The following is a 23,743-nucleotide window of genomic DNA, read 5'->3' as shown; positions in this document are numbered from 1 at the left end:
GAAATGCAAATCAAAACTACCACGAAGTACCACCTCACGCCAGTCAGAAGAGCCACCATTAAAACGTCTACAAGTAACAAATACTGAAGAGGTTGTGGAGAAAAGGGACAACTATACAGTGCTATACAATGCTGGTGGGAATGTAACCTGGTGCAGACACTATGAAAAACAGCATGGAGGTTCTTCAAAAAACTAAAAATAGAGCTACCACATAATCCTACAATCCCACTCCTGGGCGTAGATATGGACAAAACTGTAATTCAAAAAGATACATGCATGTCTATATTCTTAGCCGGACTATTCACAATAGACAAGACATAGAATAATCTAAATGCCCATCAACAGATAAAAAGATAAAGAGGCGGTACACACATACAATGAACTACTACTCAACCATCTGAGAATGAGAGATGCCATTTGCAGCACTATGGATGGATCTGGAAATTATCATACTAAGTGAAGTAAGTCAGAAAGAAAAAGACAAACATCATATGATACCACGTAGAAGGAATCTAAAATGTGACACAACCGAGAGGGGTGGGATAAGGGGGCTGGGACGGAGGCTTAAGAGGGGGATATATACTTGTAGATACACACACATATGTATACTTAGGCTGATTGACACTGCTGTATGGCCGAAACCAACACAACATTGAAAGTAACTATCCTCCAATTAAAACTTTTTAAACTAAACACTAAATAAAATATGACACAAATGAACTTATCTATGAAACAGCAAAACATGGCATCCGGTCCCATCACCTCATGGCAAACAGATGGGGAAACAGTGGAAACAGTGTCAGACTTTATTTTGGGGCTCCAAAATCACTGCAGATGGTGACTGCAGCCATGAAACTAAAAGACGCTTACTCCTTGGAAGGAAAGTTATGACCAACAGATAGCATATTCAAAAACAGAGACATTACTTTGCCAACAAAGGTCCGTCTAGTCAAGGCTATGGTTTTTCCTGTGGTCATGTATGGATGTAAGAGTTGGTCTGTGAAGAAAGCTGAGTGCCGAAGAATTGATGCTTTTGAACTGTGGTGTTGGAGAAGACTCTTGAGAGTCCCTTGGACTGCAAGGAGATCCAGCCAGTCCATTCTGAAGATCAGTCCTGAGTGTTCTTTTGAAGGACTGATGCTAAAGCTGAAACTCCAGTACTTTGGCCACCTCATGCGAAGAGTTGACTCATTGGAAAAGACCCTGATGCTGGGAGGGATTGGGGGCAGGAGGAGAAGGGGACGACAGAGGATGAGATGGCTGGATGGCATCACCGACTCGATGGATGTGAGTCTGAGTGAACTCCGGGAGTTGGTGATGGACAGGGAGGCCTGGTGTGCTGCGATTCATGGGGTCGCAAAGAGTCGGACACGACTGAGCGACTGAACTGATGAAAAAGAAACAGTTCCACAGTCATAGAGAAAAGACTGTGGTTGCCAAGGGAAGAGGGAAAGGGAGAGATGGAGCGGGCGTGTGGGGTTGGCAGATGCAAACTATTACACACAGGATGGGAGACAAGGTCCCCCTGCATGGCACAGGGAACCATGATCAGCATCCTCTGATAAACCAGAATGGAAAAGAATCTGAAGAAAATGTACGCTGTTGTTGTTTAGTTGCGAAGTCATGTCTGATTCTTTTGTGACTCCGTGGACTGTCAGGCTCCTCTGTCCATGGGACTCTCCAGGCAAGAACACTGGAGTGGGTTGCCATTTCATTCTCCAGGGGATCTTCCCGACCCAGGGATCGAACCCAGGTTCTCCTGCATTGCAGGTGGATTCTTTACCACTGAGCCACCAGGGAAGAAAATGTATATATCTGTATAACTAAGTCACTTTGCTGTACAGCAGAAATTAACACATTGTAAATCAATTATACTTCAATAAAAATTTTTCTTGAAAAAAGATTGGCAGCCACCAAAGGGGCATCTTTTCATCCAAAACCTCACTTCCCCTGGACTCATTTCAGAAATGGAAAAGTCTTGTCAGAGTCTTCAGCTCCGACATCCCACACCCCAGCCCACACACCAGCCCCGCTCTGCTCCAGCCTGTGCAGGGTCCGCTCTCACGGGAGGCATGGGACACAGGATGACACAGAAGCCAGGCGGAGGGCAGGCAGGCTGCTGGCATGATGCTCTCCGTAGAAGTCACAACACACTTCCTCCTGAAAGCATCAGACAGCAGACCTCTGACCAACGCATCAGAGGATGAGGAACAGAAATCCCAGCAGTAACAGAAATGCCCACAAACTGACCCTCAGATGGGGAGTGGGTGACATGGCTCACCTGAAGGGCGTGTCAGATTTGGGAAAAGGATTCTGTCCATGGGTGATGAGAGAGAGGACTAAAACCTCTCACGTCATCTGACATATCCCATGAAATACGCATCACTTTCATAGATGGTTATTAGATGTGATTATAGTATGGGCACCATCTCCCTAGGCTACATGATGGTTTAAATAGGATCTCCAGGACAGCCTAAGAATATAACCACTTTTACCATAATGTTTCTATGTGAGAAAACTCTCTCCAAGTCCCAAACAACAGACTTAAAATACTGCCTCCTTCTAACTTCAGGACTGGCCATAAAAAGCCAAAAAAAGGGGACTGTGAAATCCCATGGGGTCCTTAGATGAGATTTATAGAATCACTGGATTGGTGGGACCCAATAATGCCAAGAAATTGTATGCATGCGTGGTACACATGTGTATTTCTGAGGAGAGCCTACAACAGATTCTCAAAGTGACCCATAGAACACAAATATTAATTAAGAACCACAACTATTAACTATTTCACAGATAAATCCAGAATTAGCATCAACTTCTGGTTCACATTAAGTATAAGAAAACTGAGTCTAGACTTCTGTCTATAACCCATCTTTATTCCCACCTAACTCTCCACCATTCACATAAACCTGACACCAGAACTTGCCTGCAGTCTTGAGAGGAAAAAAAAAGGTTATTAAAAATTGCAGTTTATAATGCCCTAACATGTAACCTGCGGAGATTTTTGAGAGTCTAATAATAAGAGGTTGGACTGAGGTCACAGACCGAACCGCCATCACTGGGCAGTCGTCTCCAACCCCCATCAGGACCCGCAGGCCACACACCAAGTAACAACAGATGCCTGAAATGAACATGAAATACTCTAGAACTGAAACTCGGCAGCTGACACTGAAAGGTTTTTCTTCAGAGCCATATACTAAAGTACTGTACAATAAATTAAAGTCTGCAAAACCATCCCAAGATGCAAAAGAAACGCACACTGACCTTCATGAGATGCTGATTTATCCATTTTGTAAATGTTTTCTTTTGAACTTTGTCCCGTTCATCTGCAAGGGGGAGAAAAGATATAAAAGGAGGTTGGTAAAAATCCAGGAAGAGGAGACCTTCATTATCATAATGCAAATAAAGAAAAGTAAGATGTTCAAAAGGTACTCTTCAGTGCACTTGCATTTACATCGTGAGGTTTGAGAGACCTCTTCCTAATACGGCGTCTGCCAGCACTGACCTCTGCTGCACCACCCTCTCCCCTCACCGCCGCCACCACCAAGAAGCCCTCTCACCCCCTCCGTCGCCACCAGCTTAGGGCAAGCCCTTGCATGAACTTCCAAAGCACTTGGTCACAGATAACATCCCACTTGGTCTTCAAGATCACAAAAGGTAGGGTCATTTCCATCTCACAGAAGAGGAAACCAAGACCTCCAGCAGTTAAAAGATGTGTCGATGATTAGTTCGCAAACACGTAAAGTTGAAAGGCATGACTGAATTCATGTCCTCTAGCTTGAATTACAAACCAAGCGGCCTCTCTGTTAGATTCCCTGTGTTGAACCATCTGGTAACAACGGAACCCCTCACTAGATCCTTGGCATGGAGGGTGATGCCGTCCTGGTTTCTAGACATGGTTCAGAGAACAGTGAGGGGGGTCTTATGATTTAGGAGTGCACTAGAATACTCTGGCTCATCAAGTTATCATTTCAAAGAGAACCCTGATCTCCAACGCCTAGAGAGGAGGCTGGTAGCCACACCCGCTCCCTGTCCTGCTCCAAGGCAGGAATCCTTGCTGTGCTGTTCCGTCCTCCTCTCTCTGCATCTGGGGATGGCTCTTCCTCTCCCCTCTGCAGTCCTCTTTCCTTTCCTCTCACTGGTCCACATCTCCATCCCTTCCTTGGGGGCAAACAGGCCTCACTCTCTTCATCTCTTTCCCTCCTCATTCTTCGTCCCTGAGTCCCCATAAACTACTTTAACAGAAAGAAGTGTCTCTGAAAATGCTTGCCTAAAAACAGGGCAACCATATGATCCTACAATCCTACTCCCAGGCACAGATCCAAGAAAACCATAATTCCAAAAGACGCATGCACCACAATCTTCACAGCAGCAGCGTTTACAACAGCCAAGAAGTGAAAACAATCTAAGTGTCCACTGACAGATGAGTGGATAAAGCCGCAGTACATACACACGATGGAATACTACTCAGCCATAAAAAAGAGTGATGCTATAGCAACACAGACGGACCTAGAGAGTCCCACACTGCGTGAAGAAAGTCAGACACAGAAAGACAAATGCCATATGATGTCACCTAAATGTGGAACCTAAAATGATACAGATCAACCTATGAAACAGAAACAGACTCACAGACATAGAGAACAGACGTGGTTGCCAAGGGGGTGGGGGAAGCAGTGGGAGTGTGGGATCAGCAGATGCAAACGGTTACACAGGATGGATACACTAGGCCCTACTGTACAGCACAGGGGACTACATTCAACATCCTGTGATAAACTGTGAGGAAAGGGATACAAGAAGGAATATATATATATATATATATATATATAAAAAACTGAATCGCTTTGCTGATTTAAAAGGTGATGCAAATGAACTTCCTTACAAAACAGAAACAGACTTACAGGTGTCAAAAACAAACTTACAGTTACCAAAGGGGAAATATGGAATGGGAGATAAATCAAGAGTTTGGGATTAACATACACACACTACTATATATCAGATAGACAATCAACAAGGATCTACTGTATAGCCTAGGGAACTCTACTCAATATTCTGTGATAACCTATATGGGAAACGAATCTCAGAAAGAATGAACATATGCATATGTGTAACTGAAGCACACTGCTGCACACTTGAAACTAACACACTCCTGCTGCTGCGGCTAAGTCACGTCAGTCGTGTCCAACTCTATGCGACCCCAACAGGCTCCGCCGTCCCTGGGATCCTCCAGGCAAGAACACTGGAGTGGGTTGCCATTTCCTTCTCCAATGCATGAAAGTGAAAAGTCACTCAGTTGTGTCCAACTCTTCACGACCCCATGGACTGCAGCCTACCAGGCCCCTGCATCCATGGGATTTTCCAGGCAAGAGTACTGAAGTGGGGTGCCACTGCCTTCTCCAACACAACATTGCAAATCAACTATAATCCTATAAAATTTTTAAAAAAAGAAATGGTTGTCCTATGTATGAAAAGTATTTATATGCCTTATACTAATTTAAACATAAACAAAAAGTCTGGTATATGTCAACTGGGAAAAATATCTATTAGTTACTATTAACACAAAAAACACAAATAAAAAAGAAAAAAATGAGTATCATAAAGTATAACTGGGCAAAAAAAGGCAAACAATGAAGATGATTAAAATTTATGAAATGAAATTAATAAAATTTTTAAATGAAAAATTAAATGCCCACGGGTACTCAACCTCACTAGCAAATAATAATAAAATAACAATATATGTAAATAGTTATATATATAAATGTATATAACATAAAATATACAAAATAATAAAGTAATAAAAATAAGCTTTTTAACCTATCAAGTTGCCAAGATTTTATGAAAAAATAAATTCATATTGACAAAGGAACAGTGGAGCTTCCCCAGTGGCTCAGCAGTAAAGACTCTGCCTGCAGTGCAGGAGACCCAGGAGACATGGGTTCAATCCCTGGGCTGAGAAGATCCCCTGGAGAAGGAAATGGCAACCGACTCCAGTATTCTTACCTGGGAAATCCCATGGACAGAGCCGCCTGGGGGGCTACAGTCCATAGGGTCTTAAAGAGTCGGACACAACTGAGCAACTAAGCACGCACATATATGCATATAGTATGTATGTGTATATACTGTTGTTCAGTTGCTCAGTCAAGTCTGATTCGTTGCAATCCCATGAATTGCAGCATGTCAGGCTCCTCTGTCCCCCAGTACCTCCCAGAATTTGTTCAAATTCATGTTCATTGAGTCAGTGATGCTATTAACCATCTCTTCCTCTGTCGCCCCCTACAATATACATATATATATACACATACAGTGGGTGTGTATATACACACATACACATTGCTATTGGAAATGTACTTCGGTTTAAATCCTCTAGAACTTCACTGTCAACACTCTAGTCATGAGTCACATATATGGCTATTAAACTCTGAATTTAATTAAAACAAAATAAAATGAACAATTCAGTTCTTTTATTACCCAGTCACAACTCAAGTGTGTACTGGCTAACACTGGACAATACAGATAAAGAACATTCCCACCATCACAAACATTTCTACTGGAGAGTGCTGCTCTAGGACAATTTGCCAATAAATATAAAAAGCCTTAAAAATATAGATGACGTATCCCAGCAAGCCCACTTCTAAAATTTATCCTACAACTAGAATGATGGTTGTGCACAAAATGTATCTATGACAATATAAATCAGTGTAACTATTTCAAGACAAAAGTTTTGGAAAAAAATAAATGTTCAATGATAAGGAAATGAATAAATAATTTTCAGTAAAGCAATCCAAAAGTTTGTTCAGATCCACATCTTTGCAAGCTACCTAGTGATGGCATGTTACTTAGAGCTCTCTTACCCTTTAATGCCATCAAGAACGGAAGGGGGCAGACCACGTAGTCTCTCTCATGTTTCACAAGCATTTGTTCCCCAAAGTATCCCCTGGAAACCCTTCCCACTTCCCATCAACGTCAGGGGGAACCAGAAAGACACCTGAACAGAGACTATCGCTGGGTACTGTCAATAATACACTCCCTTTCAGTGAGCAAACCTCTAGCCTAACTTTTTTTGGCTGCGGCACATGGGATCCCATTTCCGCCAACCAGAGACTGAAGCTGTACCCCCTGCGGTGAGCATGGTGTCCCAACCAGCAGATCACCAGGGTTAGTCTCATTCTTAACTTCACACTGGGTATTAAAGACTAGAAAAGCTGACCAAGGAGATAGAAGGTTGCTGAATCTGAATATAAATGCTTAGAATTTATGCTAAAATTATTAAACTTGCCTTGGGACTTCCCGGGCAATCCAGAGAGTGGTTAGGACTCCAAGCTTCCACAGGGGCGAGGGCTGGGTCCCTGGTTGGGGAACCAGGACCCCATGTGCCATGTGGTCCACACCCGAGAAAAGAAACTGGCCTGATCCCCAACATAAGAACCACAGGCATTGTGCATATAACTACTCTGCCAAGACCAATTGCATCAATAATTGTTAACCAATATCACCATCCACAAAATATTTATGAATTCCCCTGCGAGTCCCCTGGGGCATGACCCAGACCTTAGTCATCTTTATCTACCCCACAGTAGAGGCCATGAAGCTTTAGTGCACTCAACAAACATAGGCCCGTGATGTGAATTAATTATGTTTCTCAAAGGACAATCCTCCTCAGAATAACAAGGTATAATCCCCTATATACTTAGATACAGTGGTATATATCACTATCATTATTACATCTCTTGAAGCAATAGTGACGTTTTAAATATCTTTCAGCCTTGCTATCTCTAAAGTGATCAGAAAGAACCTAAGTAGCCTCCCAGGTCAGAGAAGGCAATGGCACCCCACTCCAGTACTCTTGCCTAGAAAATCCCATGGACAGAGGAGCCTGGTAGGCAGCAGTCCATGGGGTCAGGACTGAGCGACTTCACTTTCACTTTTCACTTTCATGCACTGGAGAAGGAAATGGCACCCCACTCCAGTACTCTTGCCTAGAGAATCCCAGGGATGGGGGAGCCTGGTGGGCTGCCGTCTATGGGGTCGGCACAGAGTCGGACGTGACTGAAGTGACTTAGCAGCAGCAGCAGCAGACTTCAAAAAAATAAATTTAAAAATAAAAAAATATATGTCTTGGGTCATGGAAAGCCATGTGCATTGATATGTTAATTGCATAATTTACAATGAAAAATTGGAATCTAATTATATGATATTTAATGATTATTAAATTCTGATTTTTCCTTTTAAATATATATTTATTTTCTCAAATTAATAAAAACCAGTCCTATATTTTAAGGAACAGGAAGAACAGAACACAAGTTCTTAAAAACTACTCACGTATTGGTTAATTTCTTAGCCATGTGACAGATCAAGAAAGCTGATTACATCAAATAATCAAATAATGCGACTTATTCACATAATACAACCATATAAAGGCTTTTTCGATCACTGACATTTTGTTGTGGTTGATAGTAGCTCAAAAGCACTATTGAAAATGTAAGGTGGGTGTTAGACATTTAGCAGGTCGATACTGAGGTAGTATCTGGGGATTACGGTCCACAACTGAAGTAGTGGGTAAGGCACGAAGACTAACCTGAACTAAATAAATAACACAGGATTCATAGATTCTGATACTGTTTTCTAACAGTAATAACCTAACCTTTTAAGCCATGGTAACCCTAGATGAGCCCCCTTCAAGTACACCAAAGGATGGTCTTTTACCCTCAAAGGCTCCCAGGATGCTACGGTAATAAGGAAAGAGTTAACGTGGACTCAGGGCCTCTACTTTCTTTTAGAAAGCAACTTACAACCCGGGAATAACTGAAGTCTGGGCAGACAGTGATCTACCACTTTCCACACACATTATTTCAAGAGGGAGTATTCAAGATGACAGCATCTAATTTTCCAATTATAAGTTTCATAATGGCTCTTTCTTTCACTTCAGTGAGGGAGGTCTAACGCTGAGGTTTATATTTAGGGTGATGTTGCTAAGGCAACACAAAGGAAAAGACTCTCGAGTTATTAACTGATTCTGCTTGTTTTACAAACTATTTTTCTCAATGGAGCTGTAAAACATTCCTCTATTGGAAAAGTACTTCATTTAGAGAGTACGTCTTAAATGAAAACATACATTTATGATCACCTCATAAAGTACGACGTGGCTGAACATTCCACAATGACAAAGAAGGCAAACAATAGCAGAGTTTGAAAAAACAAAAAGTATAAAAAGAGTACCGATTATTACAACTTACACTGTCTGGTCTTCGGCAAAATCCAATCAAAGCTAAACCACTTTGTATCACCCATAAAATAACTATAGGAGTATCTCAGTGCGTGCCCTAGATCCAACAACGAGGGGGAAGTCCTGTCCAGGGAGCTGCAGGAGTGGTCATGGAAGCCCGCCCAGACTCTGAAAGGAGCCCCGCAGTCTACGACAGCCCCGCCGTGGGGCCCATCGGGTCCTGCACCGCACCCCCTCCCCGACCCTGCAGCGCGGAGGCCAGTGGACAGGTGGCTACTGACCCATGCAGCACATCAGCGCCACCAGCCTCGAGTTCCAGTCTCCATCGTCCCTCAGGACCTGGCCCATCCTTCCGCGGGAAATCTATCCGGCAGCTCCCTAAGCTTTCCGTACCAGCACTCATGTGTCAGAGTCCTGGCAAGTTTCTGGACAGGAGGGAAAACACTGACTAGACACTCCCACTCACAAGCAGTCAACTCCCCCTTTTAAGCAAACATGAGCAAAGCCCGCCTCCACCACTATTTTGCCGGGGACGCAGACAACTCTTACTAAAAAGAAACTAAATCATCTCTTTCTCCTTTGACCCTAAGAGCTGTTCAAATGAAGTCCCTCGAAAACAAAGTTGTGCTTGCCTAACTTTTTTTGCAACCGGGCAAACCAATCAGATGTTAGATTTCACTGCAGCACCAGCTCATCACATTCCCTCCTCTAACACCCCAGGCAGGATTCCCCCGGGATTAATAAATAAAGAAAAAAACAACCAGCTCAACTAGTTTAACTCATCTCTGACACGCACTACATGAAGGTGATTTACACAGGAAGCTGAGCTTATAGGCTGGACACAAGTCCTTCAGGGGAAATGCCACCGGCAGGTGTTTCTTTCTGTACCCTCACACATTTCCACGTGAATCTCACCATGAGTCTTGGAGCTGGATGGTACATCCACATTTTAATGATGTCACAAACAAGGTTGGGGAGATTAAGAAACTAGCCTGAGATTTCAGAGCCTAAGTGGGACCTGAAATCTGATGCCAAAACCCACTTCTTTTCTGTGTCACCATGACAGAAGCCCCAATCTAATAATGCAGGAAAAACAAGGAGTCTCCAATTTAAAAGGACTTCACTTTCAAGCATGAAGAAAAATGTCAAGAAATGAGGACCTTTGTTCTAAAGAAACACCAGACCAAGTGTCCTCAGCACAACTCTGTTTGTCTGAGACATTAGGCAAACAGACCTGCTCGAATAAAAACTGTGCAAACAGTAATTCCACAAACAACAAACATTTGGCAACAGGGAACCTGCCTCTTTGACCAGGCCAAGGGGAAAGACAAAGCCAGGTGAACAGTGGCTTTGAATGTGCTTTGAAATGTTCAAGTATGATGGCTAACTCTACTCTAAATAGATTGTGACAAAATTATATCAACTTCTACAAAAGTTTAAAGTATCCTTCACTTTCTCTCCCATTTCAATTGTCTGTTTCAGAGCCCCAAACTCCACTACCAAAAAGCCTCAGCCTACCTACTTTCTTGAAAGACTGTGATAACGTTAGCAAACACTCAGGGAGAGGCTGCTATGTGCCAGGTACTATTTTTACCTACAGACATGTAACACACATAGACTGCCAGGCATGCGAACAAAATCCGTCATGGGATCACGCCACCCACTCACAGCAGGATCTGAAGCGCTTAGAGCTTAAACATTTGCCCAGGATCACACAGCCACCAAGGGCAGAGGGTGGGGAGAAGATGCAATTTGCAAGAGCGTATTGCAATATTATCGTTTCATACTCAGAAAACAAAATGCCAGCTTTTAAAAAATAAACTAACAAAAAGGAAAAGGTGAGGCGTGGCCAAATCTTCAGTGGTGGGGATACACAAAAGATGGAATTCACCTTCTGCAGATCAGTGATTCTAGAGGGTGTAGGAAGGATACTCAGGAGGGCTTCCCAGGGGGTCACACTGGAATTTAGGACAAGGATGAGACCTCTGCATTTACTAATAACAGTCAGGTGTGAATTTTGGAAGACTAGGAGCCACCTGGCAAAAGGCTCTATCCAAACAGAGAGAGAGAAGGGACAGACAGATGGAAGGGGAGCAGAGGGAAAAGACAAGATAAAGTGTGGAGTCCATGTGAGGGAAGACAGGAGGCAGAGGAAAAGGGCGTCTAGGGAATTTCCCTGCTCCTGCCAGGAAGCACCTCTGTGATATAAGACGGTGCAAACAGTGGGGGGAAGCTGTAAGATTTGTTACAGAAGAAGGAAAACTGGCTGGAAGAAACAGCTGGGATTACTGAGACGACCAGCTTCTGAGACTGACAGGCTGTGACCAGGAAGCTCGGGTGGGCAGGAATGGGGCAGGGCGGGAGTCAGGCCTGATGCCATGGTCCCTACCCCTGCCGTGAGCTTCGCCCCCCATCACTCGGGCCCTGGGCCTCATCCCAGTAACAGCAGCCCCGCCCACCTGTCAGGACCTTCACCCACAGGGGTCTCGACCAACGACACTGGGACTGGAGATTGAAGGCGCAATCCCATTTTGGTTGAAAACTCTTCCCCAATAACAGAAGCATCATGATGTCCCCATGAGCACAGCTGACATCCAATTTCCAGCTGGTCCATTGGTCTGTGTGCCCAACCTCTGGGGGACCACGGATGGAAAGGAAGAAACTGGATATCTTGGAGCCCTAGCCAAGCTTTCCCCCAGCCCACTTTGTTAAAAGCAAGACTCTTCAGGACAATTCCACCAAAATCACGCCACTGATCTATTCATCATTAGAAAGAATAAGATTGCAAACTATCCCAGGACTCCATGGAAGAGAGTTAGTAGACCAGTGTTATTTCCCAGTAACTCCTCAGCTTAGTCATGACCTCAAAGTTCCACTGACTTCAAGCCTACAACTGGTCCCCCACCAAGGAGCCTGGTCCAGATCTGCGGTCCTTTCTTCCAATCACAGCACATCTCGTGCTCTGCATGATGTATGCAGTTTAACACTCTGGGGGAGAGAGGTTCTCTTTTCTTCATTCTCAATTCTTCTTCGCTTAAACAGAATTCTTCCTCTTCTACAAGAAATGACAGCATCAAAACTCTAGGGGTCTCCTTTTATCATTACTGCTTTTATCTGTTTAAATTCCCAACGCTGATGATTTTTCTGAGTGTTTTTTATAACTATTATTTGTTAAGATCTGAATCGAAATGAAATTGACATTATTTTCAATCACAGGTGCTCCTTGGTCAGAGCATGATCTACAGTTTATTGCTAGATCTAAGCATGGTTAAAAGCCACACTTCAAAAGGAGACACATCTAAATGATCATCTTCATAGAGAAGGTCTTTATTCTTTTAGAAATCCTTAAACTTTCTCCCAAGGAAATGAAGACAGCTTAAAAAGGAGACGGTGCTGACAATGTACCTCAGACACACAGCATAATACAATCTTCAGATGTATCCTCCCTGACAGTATATCAAGAAACTATACAATACCAGAAAGGAGAATGAGAAAAAGTTAAACCATTTAGAAGAAAGTATTAAAAATTATGTTTTAAAATAGTTGGGTAGGAAGAGGGTTTCAAAACTAGTTACACCCCCCCAAAAATGAACATATCAATGGCTGACAAATCTGATGAAGCCCTGATACAACAGATGCTATAAATGAAGTTTAAAAAATGACAAAGAAAATATATGCTATAGATATAATACACACCAAGAATATCCGAAGTAGATGAAAAATCCCATTAGTAATCAATAAGATAAAAAGACAGTCCCTCCCCTACTACAAATGATGTCAGCACACAATTCAAAGAAGGAATGAAAAAGACTCAGGGAAAGGCTCCCCCAGCCTTCCAATCAAGAAACGTACACGAAGCAAAATATTTCATACCAGCATAAATTTTATAAGAATGACAGTAACTAAAGCAGAGGCAGACAGCTCCATATGTGCAATGGCAAAAAAAAAAAATTATGAGGGCAATTTGCCAGGATCCATTACAAATGAAAACAACTTTCTGCATGAACAATTCTACGTGTAGTAAATCTAAAGAAATATTTGTGTATATATGATCAGCATACAAAGATGTTTACTGTAGCAAAATACATGAAACCACTTAAGTGTCAGTCAGTAGACTAGATGAATGAATTATACCTAATCCACCTTCTAGAATACTAACAAGGGAAAACGTGTACAACATGACATAAAAAGATTGCAAGATATACAGTTAAGTGGGAAAAATGCAAAATTATATATATATATAGATATATATATATATATATATAGAGAGAGAGAGAGAGAGAGAGAGAGAGAGGGAATATACACCAAATTGAGAAAGAGCCATTTCATCAAAGGGGCTGAAACTAGAAGGCGGGGGGCGGGTGCTGGTAAATTTCACATTTCATTTTGCATCTTTCTAGATGGAGTGTTTCTACCTTTTACAAGAAAGATGTGCTGTGTAGGACTATTAACAACTGTGAGAGAAAAAGTGTTTCATGGTTTTTATTTATTTATGTATCGAATACTCTGCAGGAGAAGTAGGCTGGGTTCCTGGGTAGGGAAGACCCCCTGGAGAAGGAAACGGCACCCCATTCCAGTCTCCTTGCCTGGAGAGTCCCATGGACATGAACGGAGAAGCCTGGCGGGGTACAGCCCATGGGGTCTCCAAAGAGTCGGACAGGACTTGGTGAGTAAACAACTCTCTCTAGAGAAGACACAGAGAAAAGACAGACACGGGCAGGCGCACCCACCGGGATCTGAACATGGAGAGAAATACCCGCACTGCGGGCACCTGCCTCAGGCTGCTGGTCCTGAGGGGGGAGGGGAAGGGGGGACGGGGCAGGGGAGGGACGAGGGGGAGGGGCAGGAGAGGGGGGATGGAGGGGGAGGGGAGGGGAGGGGGGAGGGGATCGAGGGGAGGGGGAGGGGGGAGGGCTGGAGGCTGGGGGGAGAGGGGATGGGGGGGATGGGGATGGAGGGGGAGGGGGATGGAAGATAGGGGAGGGGGAGGGGAGGGGGGAGGGCTGAAGGCTGGGGGAGAGGGGATGGAGGGAGGGGTGATGGGGATGGAGGGGGAGGGGAGGGGGATGGAAGATAGGGGAGGGGAGGGGGATGGAAGATAGGGGAGGGGAGGGGGATGGAAGATAGGGGACGGGGAGGGGATGGGGAGGAGGGGGGAGGGCTGGAGGCTGCGGGGAGAGGGGATGGAGGGAGGGGGAGGGGAGGGGGACGGGAATGGAAGATGGGGGAGGGGAGAGGGAGAATGGGGAGCGGAGTGGGCTGGAGGCTGGGGGAGAAGGGCGGAGCAGCTGGTGACGCCTCCTCAGAGGGCTGCGCCCAGGCTGGGATACGCAGTGATGAGTCTTTAGAGATCTTGAAAGGAGAACCCGTAACAGAAAATATTCAGCAATCACCCCCCAAGTGTAATCGCCATGGAACGAAACGCAGTCCGGTTCTGCCCAGGTTGTCCGCAATCCCGAGGCAGGGCCGGGGGAATGTGCTCCGCAAGCTGAGGCAGGGCTGACCCGGAACAATAGCCGCAGGAAGCCCGCCCGCAGACGCCCTCGGGGCCTCCCGCACCGTCAGCCTCAGCCGCGTGCTCGCTGTCAGGGGCGGCAGCTGTGGACCCGGGACAGGATCCATAGGGTCGGCGGCTGGAAACCAAACGGCACTGATGCGTTCTGCTCGGAAGAAGACTTCGCTGGTATCTGTTCTCACGACTGGCCAAGAATTGGCCAAGGATATAAAACTGCCAGCATCTGCTTTTAATCTACCTTGTCCCCCTGAGCATCCTAAGAACACAGGAACACGAGAACACCAAGAACCTTCCGGGTGCAGCTACACTGCTGGAAGGTACGTGACCGCGGCTGTTCTGAGGCACCACGCAGGACACAAAGTCTGCACAGGGCTCCATCTGTGTTACACTCGCCCGAGGCTGTGGAATTACAGGGTGACTCACGTGTACTTTCCCTCCTGTAAGAGCTGGGCTAGACCCAGAGGGAGTCAGCGGCAGGCTAAGAGGGTGGAGATAAAAAACAAGACCCCAAGCCACTGGGAAAACATCAACAGAGGCTTGTTTCACAGAGAGACTGCCTCCTGCCCAGGGCTTTTATTTCAGGGTAGCTTACAGCTTGTGGGGGCACCTGTCTCAGTTACAGAATCAGGAAGCATGCCCGTGCACTTCAGGAGCCACAAACCAGGTGACTCAACGCACCCCAGAAGGGCTCTGCCATGACCCACCCCACCCCATCACCACCACCATAACCACCACACTCACTACCGTTTCCCCCCCAACCCCCCTACACTGTCCCCACCCCCATCACGCCACCCCAGCCACCAACTACCACCCCACCATCACCCCCACCCCCATGACTACTATCCCCACCCCATCACTATCACCACCCCCATCACCCCACCCCAGCCACCAACTACCACCCCATCACCCCTACCCCTACCCCCACCCCCATCACTACTATCACACCATTACCCCCACCCCAGCCACCAACTACCACCCCACCATCATCACCCCTACCCCCACCCCCATCACTACTATCCCCCCCCATCACCCCCACCCCATCACTATCACCACCCCATCACCCCATCACCCCACCCATCACTACTATCCCCACCCCCATCACTACTATCCCCACCCCCATCACCCCATCACCCCCACCCCATCACTATCACCACCCCCATCACCCCACCCCAGCCACCAACTGCCACCCCATCACCCCTACCCCCACCCCCATCACCCCGACCCCATCACTATCACCACCCCATCACCCCATCACTCCCACCCCATCACCCACCCCATCAACTATCACCACCCCATCACCCCCACCATGATAATCACCCCCATCACCCCTACCGTAACCACCACCACACACCCCCCACAGGCCCTCCCAGGATCGCTGAAGAGCAAGAGAGGCCGGCAGATGATTAAGCATCTGGGGAGCCAGGACAGCACCCCCTGGGGCTTACGTCCTCTTGTGCGGAGAAGATCTTCAAACCCGTGTTAGCCAGGGCTGCATTCTCCCAACCAGAGCTCACCTAGAACACCCCAGATAACAAAGGAGGGAAAACAGCTCTGACTGAAGTCAGAGTAGCAAAGAGCTTCTCCCCGGGTTATCCACCAGAGCATCACCTTGGGTTGACCATTTCCACGCCTCCACTTCCTACAGCACTCTTGCCTTCTCAACCAAGTTTTCTTCCTTGAAAACCAAAGGCAAGTTTCGAAAAAAACGGATCCTCAGAGACACTTCCCAGAGTTTCTAAAGACTCTACGCACCTCTATCACATACTATTAGAAGAGCGATTCCAAACGTTCCGATCCCGTGACCCCTCCCCACCCGTCTTTATAAGAAACCAACATGCCTATCCTGGCCCCCCAAAAGAAGAAAACATATAAGATGAAAGTCAAAGCACATTTATTAATGATACATTACGTAATGGAAGTCAGGGCTCAAAGAACAAAGAGAACCTGAAGGATCACGTGCCAATGGTACCAGAGGCTCTCAAGAAAGTTTTGCTAACAGCTGACTGTGTGGGAAAACGGGCACCCTGAGGTGCTGCTGATGGCACCTTTGGGAAGCTGGTGATGGTGACACGGGAGCCTTTATAATGCTCACAATGCTCTGTGTTCTGACTTAGCAAGTATAATGCCTGAGTAATCCAGCACCTCCCGAGCCACGCCCTGCCCTAAGCATTTGATACTTCACCCTGGAGATCTGCTGTTCTCCTCCACCCTCACAGTGGAGGAAACCGAGGCACCAGGACGTTACTGCGTGCAGTCAGAAGGGAGTAGGGTGAGTCAGTAAAGGTAAGGGGCCTGCCTCTCTCCTGCCCCCTTTCTCCCTGAATATGTACCATATCTCAAGTGAATATTGTATAAGAATATGAACTTGAATATTCACAAGAATACTCTTGTATAAGAATATTCTTATACAATATTGTAGAAGAAAATCAATATAGAGGAAATATTTCTGTCTAACATATAAGATTTTTAATCTAAACCTCATAGCTTATTTTCTCTTTCCTACTGACTGCATTAGTAGAGAGAATCTGGGATCAACCACAGCAGATGGGCTCACCACCCACACTCTTGACCTCTGAGACCACGCTGCCTCTGGAATACAGTGACAGAAAATCCAAAGCCCAGACAGAGATTTATACAAGGAAAGAGTCATCTCAACATTAAATATACCTGAAACCAACATGACATTGTGAATCAACTCTACTTCAATAGCAAAATGAAAGGACTTCTCTGGCGGTCCGGTGGTTAGGACCCAGAGCTTTCCCTGCAGCACCCAGGTTCAATTCTTGGTCCTGCAGGCCATCCAGTGCAGTTAAAAAATAAATTGATTTTTTAAAAAAGAACCCATTCGTCCTTCTACACATGCTCCCCTGTTTATTACGTGTGGCTCTAAAAATTTCTGGCCATAAAATTTTTAGATAATTAACAACTTCTTTGCTTCATATTGTATAACAATAAAAGATTATCAGTGAAAAAAAAAAACCACTACATATAATCCTTGCCTGGTACTTAAAATTTATGAAGCTCTTATTAATTATTACCTATTAACAGAAAAATATGAAATAATTTCAATATCCAAGGACAGAAAAGCAAGCAACTCAGTTCCAGCATGGGAACAGAATGATCACGCTTTCGTTAAACAGACAGTGCACAGTTTCCAGGACATGAAAATGCCAGTTACAACATCAGTATTTTCTTCCCATTTTTCCTCAAGGAATGTATTTTTTACAGTTGGAAGGAAAAGTTGTATAGCAGGCATTCATGTGGGAGTTTTGCTGAGAACCCCTCAGTTTGTACAAAAATGTCTTATGCCTTCCATTCCTGACTGCTCCTGGTGTCACTGTAAACACGGATGGCTGGGAGTGAACCAGCAGACTCAGGCAGACATTGAAAGTCGGCCTTTAAATGGGGAGTTCTTCCCAGAAGACAAGCTTCTGGCTCCCCCAGAGTGCAGGGCACCACCACATAGCTCACTAGCCAGAACTCCACTGGGTGCTCAGCATCTCCGCCTGGCTGCTGAAAGGGAATCTGTAAACTCAGATTTATTCCAGCAATGAAGTACCTTCACAGCCCTAAGGTCAGAGATGTGAGTCAGAGACCTGCTCCAGTCCAAAGCTATTCCAAAAACAAGGGGGAGACGGTTAGAGAAGTCATGCTAGTTTAAACTGCAGGCATCACCTGACATCTAGAGGCTAAAAAATTCAAAGCACACCACTAAAAATATACAAACTCAGTCTTCACTTTTTTGTAGGCAAATCTCTGTAACTAAATTCATAAAGGCTTGATCTGCATCTTCTATGAAGCTTAGATTTCCAGGCACCTAAACACCATGTTAAACATCCTCCTCAGCCCCCACTATTCCAAACACACTCTTTTTTCCTAATGGACCAGGTTTTTTCAGAAGGTAGTATTCCATGCATTCAACAGTATCTCAAGAACCCACCATAGAGGGACAAAATCTGCCAACCCAAAAGGCCTCTCTGGCCTGTGGATTCTGTCCAGCTGAAAACAGTCAATGCCCAAAAGACTCAGGAAGAAACTTTGACCTTCCACCTAGCTGACTGAAGAATTTAGATAGAAGGCCTGTTCCCAGAACAGAGCTATCTGTTATCTGCAAGGAATACGGCTACGTGTGGTCAGGGAACAGGGCCGGGGGCAGAGTCCACGCTGTGTCCCACTGCGTCTGCCTGGCCCAGCAAACGTTCACTCACCAAACCTTTGTTCTTCCCTCTTCTTGTGAACTCCCGTTCTTGCCTTTAAAGTCCCAAGCCCCCACCTCCCTATCCTCTTTTGTCTTCAGCTGCAGATGGAATTTAAGGGACCCATGCATACATGTCATTAAACTTTTAATTTTCTCCTGTTAACCTGTTTCCTATCAATTTAATTCTTGGACCAGGCAGAACCTAGAACGGTAGAGAAATATTTCTTCCTCCCCAGTATCACAAAGTGCCAGGCATGGATGCCTACAAAATGTCATGTCCCATACCTGCTTCTGTCCGGTGGGAAAAGAGACTGGAAGCCAGAACTGTCAAAACTGCATGACAAATGCCATGAATTATGCAAAAGAACCACAGCCTTATTTTACTTTTTAAACAAAATAAAATAAATACTAAGTGTTCAGTTAAGAGAGTTTCAAAAACTGTTTGCTAGGATGCCTGGCACCCAAAACAAGACAGAAAATATTTCCACACTCCTGTGCGCCTTGCAGCCCACCCCACACCCCTCCCAAAGGCAACGTGATTTTGATTGTTACAGTTTCACAGGTTCTGAAATTTATAAATAGAATCAATTTGAGTGTAGCTTCTTTCACTCAGGCTAACATTTTTTTTTTTAATGATCAAGGCTCAATTTTTAAAAACTACTTGTTTATTTACTTGGCTGCCAGGTCTCAACCGTCACACGGCACCCTCTCTGTGTCACGCGGGATCTTCACTGCAACACAGGGACTCTCCAGTTGCAGTGCAGGCAGAGCTGCTCTGTGACGGTGGAAGCTCAGCTTCCAGACCATGGACTGGCCCACAGCCCCCGCTGCACGGGACCACCCAGAAGTCCCCAGCCTCACATCTTTGGGGGATTTTTTTTTTTCCCCCGGCTGTGCTGGGCCTTCACTGCCGCCCATGTCTTCTCTCCAGCTGGGCTGAGCGGAAGCTACTCCTCAGTTGCGGAGCTGGGCCTTTCAGGGCGGCGGCTTCTACTGTGGGGCGCGGGCCCCAGGGCACCGCCAGCCTCACGTTTTTCAGATTCATCCGTGTTGCCGCCATGTACTTGTGATCTGTTCCCTAGGATGACAGAGCGGTGTTTCACCGTGTGGATGCCCCAGTTTGCTTATCCACTCACCTGCGGATGGATGCTGGCACTTTCCAACAGCGTTGCAGTGATCTGCACTACTGCAAACAAGGCTGAGTTTCATCTGTTTTGCTTCATCTCTGATTTATATTTGTCTGTGTTTTTAATATATGGGGCAAGGAGATACACAGTACAACTGGTTCGCAAAGAAGACAGATGGCAGAAAAGGCAAAATGTGGAGAACCAAGGGTGTGACGTCAGGCGTGAATCAAGTACAGATAGATGTGTGTGGAAGAGACCCGGGCGACTGGGCCAGGAGGAGAGGCCCGTAAAGACAGGCGGCCTAAGGAGCCGCGGTTCTGTGAGGATGGTACGAAGGGCGATGAGCATAACTTTAGGTTCCTCCCAGCTTCAGCAAGGTGGTTTCAAAGCACACCGATTCTGAAGGCTGAAAGACCTGGCCTCACACCCCCTCTCTTGCTAATAACCCTGTGTGTGCATGCTCAGTCGCTCGGTCGTGTCTGACTCTTTGCCACCCCATGGGCTGTAGGCCGCCAGGCTCCTCTGTCCACGGGATTTCACAGGCAAGAATACTGGAGTGGGTTGCCATTTCCTTCTCCAGGGGATCTTCCCAACCCAGGGACTGAACCTGTGTCTCCTGCATTGGCAGGTGGATTCTTTAGCAGTGTGCCACCTGGCAAGGCCATAGGCTGCAGCAAGTTAATAAAAGTCCCTAAAATTTCTTTTCTTCATCTGCAAAATGGAGAAAATACCACTCGTTTCAAAGACTTGAAGAAAGACTGGAAATATATCATGAAAGCCATGCAAATAGGATAATAGAAGAATGCTTAGCATAAAACGGGAACCCCTCTCGGTGCCAGGGTCAATTTACATGCACTTGTCTCAAACGGGGCCTGGAGTCCACATGCCACCATCATCAGGCACCCTGCAGGGCCCCTGCTAACCTCTCGCAGCTTCAGAAGCTGCAGATCTACGTCTAGTAGTGCGTTTTTGAACCCATTTGTGAAGTAAGGTAACCAGTTTTCCCTGGAGAAGATTTTTAGGGAGATTTCTAGGGAGAAGAAAAAGAGTGATGGCAAGTGAACAGCATGAGTTTGGAGTAGCCAGAGAACCTGAATCATGGCTACAGCATGCAGTGTGACCCTGACCACAGGCTCCCGCTGCCATGAAAACAAGGCTGATTACCCAGCTCCAGGCGCAGTGCAACCACACAGCCACTCACATGCCCATCGCTCCAAAATGCAGCCTACAACAAAGACCACAGTAACGCTTCTGAGAACAGAACTTTCTGTCTGCATGAACCTTCTTAGAAATCCACTTCTATTGATAATGAAATTTATAAACAACAACAACTTCCTGTGCCTTTTCGCAATAGGAATGAAAAATAAATGCAAGTATTAGATGGTGACATATACCCTCCCAGGGAGCTCTGGTGGACATACTGTAACTTCGTATAAAGTAAAACTTTTTAAAGGAAATTCATTAATTCAACAGAAGAAATACAAGGCTTATTTTGTAGAGGCTGACCTTTTTTAAAAGTATAAGCAAAATATACTGACTTTCATAGTAAAGGCAGATCTTTGTCTAACTTCATACAATTTTTTCTTTTTTTTTTAAATTGATAGCTTTTTTGAGGTATTGCTGATGAACGGGATTATTCAAGTTACAGGTATACAACATAGTGACTCACAATTTTTAAAGGTTATATTCCATTTATTGTTACTGTAAAATACAGGCAACATTCACTGGGCTGCACCATATATCCTTGTTGCTTATCTGCCTTATACACAAGAGTTTGTAACTCTTCATCTCCTACCCCTATCTTGAGCCTCCCCACTTCCCTTTCCCACCACTGGTTTGTCCTCTATAGCTAAACAATTTTTTAATTCTATTCCTTAGATGGGGTCTGTGTGACTGCATGACTCATTCCTTCTGGGGTCTGTCTCTTTGCTGAGAGATCCAGACTTAATTTATTTTAGCAGGTCATCCAGAACAGGCCTTAAGTGTATATGTGCTCAACTGACTCTGAATATAGACCATCTCCTTTATCCTCTCCCGAACCTCATGAATATTCACTAGCTAAATATATGTGAAATCTGAGATGGCTTAATTATAATAACTGAGGATTCAGCCCTTGAGAAGACCCAAGAGCTATGTAAACATGGCCACCAAAATTGAAATGTCACATATATTAGGTCTGGAGTTCCACAAACGAACTGTCAAAAAATACTTCTGAGCCATAAATATTTTAGTGTGATAAATGAAATGACTTCATAGTTCTAAGATAAATTTCTTAAATCTAAAAATACTTCTCAGTCAAAACTGTATGTGGGAAAAGTATTTAAATTAAGACATATGTTCTTGATTTTACAAGTCCTGAATAATTTCAGCTAGTTAGTTACAAGTTATTTAGAGTCTGGGTACTTTTCAGAATCTGAAAGGATCAGATAAGAAATAGGATTATAAAGTATACATGATGAGATCAGACTTTTTAGTTCACTAATTTCTGGTAATATTAACCAATGCCTATTTTTTTCAGCTGCAAAGTCTGCCCAAGAGTTACAGAAAATATCCCCCAAAGCATTAAATATGCAAGTGCGAAGGAGAGGTTAACAGGAGCTTTTGATACAGGGAAAGTGCAGGGTGTGATATGAGTGTGCAAAACATCAAGGCACTTCGTGTCTACGGAGGAAATAAAGCAAAACCTGGACACAGAATGGGAAGCCTACTGACCGTAAGTAGGCAGGAGGAGAAGGGGACGACAGAGGATGAGATGGTTGGATGGCATCACCGACTCAATGGAGATGAGTCTGAGTAAACTTCGGGAGTTGGTGATGGACAGGGAGGCCTGGCGTGCTGCAGTCCATGGAGTTGGAAAGAGTCGGACATGACTGAGCGACTGAACTGAACTGACTGACCGTAAGTAGGAGGGGAATCCGATGCAGGATGGCTGGCGTCATCCCGAGCACCTGTGAAGGCCCGTGGGTACCAGGGCAGATGGCCCCCTGGGCAGACAGGTGCTGGGAACGTGCATGAGTGGGGCCACTTGCACCCCAGATGTCCCAGCACATGGCTTCCCCACGTTATACACACCCCGACTTTGTGAGGTAGGTACGGACTCAGAGTTAAAGATGGAATCACTGAGATCCCAACAGATAAGAATGACTTATCCAACCCAACCTGGCCAGCCATCGGCTTTACCCGTCTCTGGATCACCAAACCCCATATTCTTGCTAAAACTACCAGGAAAGAGGCTGACTTAGAGAATGAAAAGTTTAAGAACAATGAAATTTTAGTAAATGCTGGAGACGGTATGGAGAAGAGAGAATCCTCTTCCACTACCGGTGGGAATGTAAAGCGGTGCAACCGCTATGGGAAACTGCATGGAGGGTCCTTTAAAAACTAAAAACAGAATTCCCACATGATCCAGCAACCCCACTCCTGGGCATGCATCACACAAAAGTGTAATTCAGAAAGATACAGGCACAGCTAGGTTCACAGCAGTGCTATTCACAACAGCCAAGGCACAGAAACAGCCTGAATGTCCTTCAACAGATGGACAGATAGACAATGCGGCATATAAACAGAAATGCAAGGTAATACTACTCAGCCATAAAAAAAAAGAATAAAACAATGCCATTGGCAGCAACATGGATGCACCTAGAGATAATCATACTACGTGAAATAATCAGAGAGAGAAAGAC

General features: G+C 45.2%; 1 protein-coding gene across 24 annotated transcripts in view; it reads right to left on the bottom strand.

Annotated features, from left to right (window-relative positions):
• The window catches only part of DST (dystonin), a 518,621-nt gene that overhangs the window by 291,594 nt on the left and 203,284 nt on the right, over positions 1 to 23,743 (bottom strand). For 23 of the 24 annotated variants that reach the window (XM_070777732.1, XM_070777740.1, XM_070777736.1 and 20 more), the window contains one exon: positions 3,265 to 3,326. In XM_070777732.1, the coding sequence (XP_070633833.1) occupies positions 3,265 to 3,326 (62 nt within the window). Of the gene's footprint in view, positions 1 to 3,264; positions 3,327 to 9,501; positions 9,633 to 23,743 lie in introns of those variants that run through there. The other variant, XM_070777747.1, reaches the window with a different exon arrangement.

This window comes from Bos indicus, chromosome 23 (assembly GCF_029378745.1).
Source record: "Bos indicus isolate NIAB-ARS_2022 breed Sahiwal x Tharparkar chromosome 23, NIAB-ARS_B.indTharparkar_mat_pri_1.0, whole genome shotgun sequence".
In the NCBI taxonomy this organism is placed as follows: domain Eukaryota; kingdom Metazoa; phylum Chordata; class Mammalia; order Artiodactyla; family Bovidae; genus Bos; species Bos indicus.
Note: the sequence above shows the minus strand (reverse complement) of the source record. Positions and strands in the feature narration are given on the sequence as shown.